This window comes from Peromyscus maniculatus, chromosome 12 (assembly GCF_049852395.1).
Source record: "Peromyscus maniculatus bairdii isolate BWxNUB_F1_BW_parent chromosome 12, HU_Pman_BW_mat_3.1, whole genome shotgun sequence".
NCBI classification, from domain to species: Eukaryota; Metazoa; Chordata; class Mammalia; order Rodentia; family Cricetidae; genus Peromyscus; species Peromyscus maniculatus.
Genome location: NC_134863.1, coordinates 16,831,473 through 16,839,646, shown reverse-complemented (window position 1 = coordinate 16,839,646; position 8,174 = coordinate 16,831,473). Strand labels below are relative to the sequence as shown.

At 39.6% G+C, this 8,174-nt stretch overlaps 1 protein-coding gene across 2 annotated transcripts in view; it reads right to left on the bottom strand.

Annotated features, from left to right (window-relative positions):
* Nucleotides 1-1,059: 1,059 nt before the first annotated feature.
* Tprg1 (tumor protein p63 regulated 1) overlaps nucleotides 1,060-8,174 on the bottom strand; it is a 158,308-nt gene continuing 151,193 nt past the window's right edge. For both annotated transcript variants that reach the window (XM_042259116.2, XM_076548650.1), the window contains exon 6: nucleotides 1,060-1,343. In XM_042259116.2, the coding sequence (XP_042115050.1) occupies nucleotides 1,149-1,343 (195 nt within the window). In that variant the 3' untranslated portion in view covers nucleotides 1,060-1,148. The remainder of the gene's footprint in view (nucleotides 1,344-8,174) is intronic.

Below are 8,174 nucleotides of genomic sequence, written 5' to 3'. Positions count from 1 at the left end.
ACAATGTTTTGTAGTGGTGCCCTCCAAACCCTCTGAGATCAGGAGTCTAATAATGGAGATAGCTGGTCCCATCTGCACTCTAACCACAGGGCTCGCTCTTCTTCTGTGTCCTGTACTGACTCCACAAAAGATTTCACTGGAAGAGGATATGTTGTTAAAAGATACTTGAAAAAATACTGCAAAATAGAATGAACTATTGGACAGTAGTGATCGACTGTGGAGTGCTCTGATCAAATTGTGCTTTAGGAACGGCATCGAGGTGAATGACTAATTGAAAATGCCTTGAGTAGAGATCCTAATTAAGAGACCATGTTAAGAGTTGAAGACTTGATCAGTGAAAGATGGAATTGAGAAGGAGACTGTGGGTGGCTTTTGATTTTTGGTTCATTTTTTTTTCTTTTCAGTGCTCAGAATCAAATTCAAGACTTTGTACAATTTGGGCAAGCTCTATGGGAATGAGTTATGTCTCTAGTCTTAGGAGAATGTATTTTAAGCTTGGATACAATGTTATGCCACATACCCATGTATTACTATAATGGGATGTCTTTGGCTTAGAATTCAAACCATGAAACTGGTAGGTTTCAGAGATGGATTATAAAAAATACCACAGAGAAATCTGGGTTTGGAAAATGCTTAAAGCAAGGGAGCATCAGAATGACTGACATAGGTATCACTGGAAGACATGAGGCAGAGCCGGAATCATGGGGCAAATATCAGATATAGGACTATGGACTAGAATGCCCTCATAAATGGCAGCTACAATAGCGGAGCCAGTGAGAGCCTATGGAGGATAAAAAAGGGTTCATGGGATGAGAACTAAAATGTTGAAAGTACCTGTGGATGTGAGGAACAGAAAAACAAAAGCTTAAATTTTAGCAAATTTAAATTTAAGTTGCATAATGGATTCTATCTAGAGGTTTTAAATTAGGAGTATTTAATGTAAAGTATTTAGTCTGGTTTTACAGAAATTTGATTTCTCTCATATGAGACTTTAAATGTCTACCAGTCTAATCAAGCTTTTATACTACCTAAAACACTAACAAGTAAGTCCTTTAAATATTATTTTAAAGTAACTATTGTAATCCAAAAAAGTAGTTAATTTAAACACATCAGTTATCTACAGATGATGTGCTTTGTAACAAAGAGGCTCAAAAGCCAATACTCCCCCGAGCAAGCGAATAGCCAAGTTTGTTCCGGTTTCCAATGAATGACATGAGCCCTGTGTAGGTTTCAATCAGGATAGGTTGGGTTAACACCATGAGTTCCTTTCCTCCTCCAGACCCAGCGGAATCCTTGCGAGCATTCTCGATAGCTGGAACAAGCTTCGATGTGAACCCGGACAACTGAGGAACAAGGGGAGAAGCATGAAGTTAGTGACTCCAGGAAGCCCCTGAGCATCCCCTCCCAGTCAATCCCTGATGGGGTAGACCACCCTCCTGGGGACAACAACTCTTACTTCTTAAACATGAATGACGCCTCAGAAATGTTGGAATTGCCTTTGTTTAACTTTTAATATAGTACTCAGCCAAGAAAGAACACACATAGTAAAATTATCTGCCTTATTTGTTTTGTATTATTCATAACTTGTACAACATTAAGGAATCACCTTAATCAATATTTGCCCATAGTCTATTATGAATTACATACTTGTTGGACACTGCTGAATGCTAACAGACAAATAAGAAAAATTGCTGCCCTCAAAAGACAATTGACTACGATGTAGGCTACAAAATCCACCTGCTGGAGTAATGCGAAGTTCATTATAACAGGCAGGAAAAGAGACATAAGTGCCTATGAAGAATGACCTCAAAAGGAGACCCGTGGACAATCGCTAAAGATTAGCAAGATTTCCATGGATAGAAATGATGTTGAGCAAGTTACAAAGGGCCTAGATATGGGTGTTTTTCCAGCTCAGCCTCCTTCCTGCCACATGGAAATCCTCAGAGAATATCCATGCCTCTCACTACTACAAAGGCAGACAGAGAAAATAATCAGTCCTGTAACTTCAAACCATGTTCCTTAAGCACAACACTTGAGTGGCAACTTGGACCTTTTGTTGCTGGTGTCCTTGTTTATTTATTTTTTGAGAACTACATATATGAATATTGTATCTTCATCACTCTTGTCCTCCATAGCCCTCAAACTCTTCTCATGCTTCCTCATCCCTCCCTAATTTATGACCTCTTCTTTGATTATTTTTGTTATACACACACATGCGCATATATATGTAACCTATCTATCAAGTCTACTTATCAGTGTGTGTGTGTGTGTGTGTGTGTGTGTGTGTGTGTGTGTGTGTGTGTGTGTGTATACAAGGCTGACCATTTGGCATTAGACAACCTATGTGGGAGTATGACCCTGGAGGAAACTGATCCTCCCTCTCTCTCTGCAGCCATTGATCACTTGTAGCTCTGCAAGTAGGGGCAGGACCTTTGGAATTCCCTCCCCCTCATCCATGTCAGCATGTCAACTGATATCATCATGCAGGTCTCGTTAAGGAAACTATATTTTTGAAAATTCATGCATGCATATTTTCTATCATGTGTAAAAGGCACTAGCTAGAACCAGGCATCCTAGTCCACTGGCTCTCACAGACTCTATTCCTCTTCCTCAATGGTCCCTAACCCTAGGTGTGTGGGTTGTGTTGCACATGTGTGAACCGGAGTTGGGCATCCCAGGGACACTTATTGTCTCCCTTTTAACCAGTTGTGAGTCTCTGTAAAAGTCTCCATCTGTTTCCCAAAGAAGCTTCTTCCATGAGAGATGAGAACTACATTCTATGTGTAACTTATAATAGTTACAAACCACTCTTTTGAAAACCAAATAGGTGCTATTATTAATAATGTCAGTTTAATTGGTAACTTTGGGCTGGAGACAAGAGTGTAAACGAAAATGCAAGACAAGTGGGCAATCTGCTTCAATTCCTTCACTCAACCCATTGGGATATTTTTATTCCTTTCATTATACTTAGTTTAGAGTCAGATTTTACTTTAAAACGAGATTTATTAATGAAAATCGTTGAACTGCTCCCTAACTTGCACAGTTCATAATTCAGTCCAAAAATTTTTGTAGTTTCCATATTTCTTTCATCTTTCAAAACCAAGTTCAAGGCTCCATAATGCCTCCCTGCATAGCCAATTAAAAATAGTCTTTTCTTCTGGGACTGGAGAGATATCTCAGTAGTTGGGAGCACTTGCTGCTCTTGCAGAGTACCTGGGTTGAGTTCCTAACACCCACAGGATGGCTCACAACCATTTGTAATTCCAGTTACAGAGAATCTGACACTCTCCACTCTCTTCTGGCCTCCAACAGCACCATGGTATGCAGAGACATGTGGGCAAAACACTCATACACATAAAATAAATATAAATGTTTTATAATAATAATAATAACAATAATCTTTTCTTCTGTTGCATTTCACTGATATCGCCACTCAAATATATTAACAAGTTTTCTAAGCAGAGTTGCAAGTGTGGCCTTTATATAGTAAGCCATCACAAGGCTATTACTATTTGGGAATCAAATGGAGTTCTTCTATGGGCAAGAATATCTTTTACAGTTTAAGTATACAGCATACTCTGTAACACCTATCTCTCAGACACCTGTAGGATTTCTGCTACACAAAAGTCTCTACTCATGCTAATGTTTGTTCCCATTCTATCCACCTGCAATCTTCCCCTCTAAACACACACACACACACACACACACACACACACACACACACACACACTCACTCACTCACTTACTCACTCACTCAATTAATGCACATATTCTTAGTCATTATCTAAGAACATTTCATACAGCTTTGTAATTTGTAGCTTTTGGTTATGTTTCCTTTGCTTAAAATGTCTTATCTTGTCTCAGCTCTAGAATTTTGGAACAATCCAAAGTCCCTTCCTTTTAAGATGTAGGGTGGTACATGTCTACATTCCAATACTCAGGAGACAAAGGACAGGAGGATGAAACGTTCAAGACCAACTTGGGCTATGTACGAACACCCTATCTCATTTAAAAAGACTCACTGAACTACGAAACACACAGATTCACAATATATGTAGCATTAAGTACTGGGATTAGATAAATGTTAAGTTGTAAGCAAGGTATTCACCAGTGGTGTGCCCCCTGGGTAAATTATTAAGCCTTCCTGAGTTTTATATTCTCTTTCCGTAAAAATGAGTATACTGATAATATCAAATTCATAGGTAAAACAAATGAGAGAGAGAGAATGACTATGTATTCATATACAGCAGGAGGGGCCAGGGTGTGCAATGAGATAAAGCTGGTATTCAGAATCATTGCAGAAACCATTAACAAGTTTGTTTCTTACAAACAATAAATATTAGCTCCTTTATCATTATTATCAACATCACCATCATCACCATCATCATCAAGAAACCACCGTCTCCAAAATGGTAAAATACAGTCTCAACACTTCCATTTACCAAGACCATCTGGATTAACAAAATGCCTTCTCAGAAGTTAGTGTTTGTCAAATGGGATTACTGAACATGTCTTCAGAACTCATTGTGAGCGTCATTTCTTGAGAATCCCCTGTGGTCTCAGAATCTAAGGGCTAGAAAGAAAATATTGACACTCTTTCATACTCAGCACACTGCATTTCATTGGTTACACTTCATTCCCAGTCATGTCTGGAACACTCTCAAAGGGGGTAAGGCATGCATGCTTAGAGGGACAAGCTGCTCCCTAAAGGAGTGGCAGACAAAAGGCCACGTCCCCAAGCTGGCTCTTGAGCATTTCAAGCACCTGAACTCAATCTATGTGACAGGAACGCTGTGTCATCTGATATGAATGCCACCAGCCACATACTTTTGTCTAAAAGCTTTTATACACCCACCTCTGTCTCCCGCTTTTATTTCTGGCTCAAAAACACAGGGTCAAGTTTTAACAACTCCAGTTACACGGGGGCCGTGTGCTGATGTGGGTGAAGCATGGTAGTGTTCACGGAGGAGGAGGTGCAGTATTCTTGACTTTAGAGCAATTATTTACCAGCTGAGTGCCTGGGCCCCCCGCTTGCTTCAGGTGCTGTCTGCCAGCAGCTCCCGCCTAGAATCTCAGTTTTCTTTATTACAACCATCACTCGCTTCCTGTTTATACTGGGCAAAGAGACCAGGTTTCACGCCTGCGGGCCCACATTCCTTAGCTGGGCAGATTTTCCGAGCCTTGGGGCCACAGGTTTCAACCCTTCTCTGTAGAGAGGAAGGCGCCCTGGGATGAAGAGCAAATCATCCAGTACTGAAGATGTGAAACCTCTTGGCAAGTTACAATGCTGGTCAAAATGCACGTCATCCGTGCACATTTCCTCTGGAATTATCAATTGCTTTGTGCGGACCCTGTAACTGTGGGTAATTTAAAGTATACACAGAAAACAAAGAGAATGGGACAGAAGTTTCTTTCTACAGAAGAAGTTCCCACTCATTCTGACTTTCATTCTCATCCTAGTCGCTTCAACTCTCCCTTCTGAAACACACACACACACACACACACACACACACACACACATACACACACAGCATCACATTTACACACGAACGAAGTCCTTTAGGTTTATACTTAGTTCCATGAATATTAGTGACTGTTAAGGTGTGGAGGTATACTTATTATTGCATGGCCTTAGTCTCTTTACTTAATCCCTGTGTTTAAGTGTCTTGACTTCTAAAATGAAGATATTTATTACTATCTTAGATGTTTTGTTAGTTAATTTGCATGACAATATCACTCATCCTATGAGCAATAAAGATAAAGTAAAATGATATAATAATATGTGAGATTATTTTTGTGTACTACCTTAAATGTGAAATAGTCTAGTATCTTACATTTTCACAGTTGTATATTTAGAGTAGTACACAGCATGGCACGTGTGCAGATTTGAAAAGATTTCAAGGTGGGCAGGTAAGGTGGACTTCCAGAAAGAAGCCATTTTGAGCCCTGTGTTTGCAAGATGTGGAAGTGACTTACACTTCTGATGAGTACCAGGAGGCATCACGTTTTTACATCACTTGGTAGTATAAACTCAAATTCGAACACCTTATGGGTATAATACTTCTCTCTCAAGTACCTTCCTAACTCAGCCTTGATTTTGGGAGTCCCTAGCCCCACTTTTTATCCAGAGTACTCTTGAGGAGAGAAGGATAAGAAATATTAGGTAGAGAGACCTAGCTGATGAGAGGAAAGACAGAAACACAGGATAGCTTCGGGAGTACCTGGGTCAATACCCAATGGCCCAGAACTGTATTCAAAAGGGTTTTTTATAACAATGCCAAGGGGAGGGGCAAAAGACCTCCTCCTTGCTAGATACAGCCAAGTGTAGACCCTTCCAAACACCTGGTACCCAAGCCCATGGTCCAATCATCCTCTTATGCAGTCCTGCTGGGTAAAGCAAGCTCAGATTTTACTAGGAAACCTCTGTGGACTCCCACACCTGATACAATGTCATTTGATTTGAAATGTCTGTCTCTAGTTTCTCAACTTTCTCTACAGCAATTCAGATGTAAAGTTTTAACTACCTAACTATTCTATGGATGTTTCAAACATATTATCTCATAAGCTAAACTAACCCCTCACATTCATGGTTATTGACATTCAAATTAGTGTATTCACCATCTAACTACCTAGTAGCTACCTCAGCCTAACTTCTCTGTCGTTTTCTGTATCATATTGGTCATGTGTTTTTATTAATTCCCTGCTAAGTAATTCAAAATTTCCTTACTTCCTACTTCTATGACTCCAACTTGCTTGGGCTTCTATATTTATTGTCTAGGTCATCATATATTCATATTGGGGAACTATGTAAGATTACACACCAGCTAGACTACTCTCTCCATGGACATTATTACACCTTTACTGACCTCCATTCCTTTTCACTGGAATCAAACTTCCATTTTTAAATCTTCGCATATTTATTTGCTGTTTCTGTCAAACTCTACCTTGCACATGGCTAAAATATCATCTCACTTATGTTTGTATCCTTAGCAACAATTATACTTGTATCCTGTGAATGCCAGAAAATGTGCAGTGAATAAAGAGGTTCTAAGAGAAATACTCTGGCAAAGAATGAGTTGTAATATTTTTTTTAATAATAGGTTGTTTTATTAGCTTGTAAGCAATTTGAACATTTTGACTACGTGTAACTCAACTTCATAGTTTCTCTCTCCCGTGCTACAACATTTGCAAAACTGAGTTGAACCGCTTCCTGGCTTTGACTTAGCTATGCATTTCTCCCATTTCCCTCTGTCTCAGAGAAAAATTGGGAAAAAAACTCAACTCTTTAAAAATCTCCTTAAATGAAAATATTCACATAAGCTATACATATTCAAGATTCAACAAAGAATCCCTGTTCAAATCTCCATTTCCATATTAGTATAGCAAAACCTTAATCAGACTCCATCCTGGAAAAAGCCCTAATGACATATAATGCTATAACATATAAACCAACAAGAAAAGAAGCTACAACTTGGAGACCTAGACCAAAGACTTACTCACATCCCAGATGGAGACCATTGGCTTTTGTAGAGAGTTTCATTTGGGATGATCTTTGAATAAGAATTGGCTTTAGCAAATGAAAGTTCCAGACTGGTGCCAGGAAGGAAGAAGGAAGGAAGGGAGGGAGGGAGGGAGGGAGGGAGGGAGGGAGGGAGGGAAGGAAGGAGACTAATAATTTAAGAAGAAATGATTGATCTTGCAGGGGTCTCGCTAACCATGATCTAAACTCATCCCTCCAGATTGTACCCTATGCAATGTCCCCGTTGGTCATTCTTCACTCTTGTCCCTTGAAGAAACCTCCCACTCTGCTCTGTAAGAGATTCTGTCAATCTTCTATACACTCATACAGAGAAACGGGGCGGGGGGGGGCACTTAAAATCAGCACATTTAACAGAACCATATAGTGATCTGATTGACTAAAAACCAACCAACTAATATTCATATTTGCATAGGCATGTATATGCTTCACACATACACACCACACACACACACACACACACACACACACACACACACACACACACACACCACATACACACTGAGAGCTCCAGTGCTAAATGCAGTGATCTAGTCTCCCAACTCCATTCATAAATACTTCGGCAAGGATTCAAACTCCCTCTAATATTTCACCTTTCACGTTCCTTGAAAAAAAAAATGTTTTATTGCATCTGTAT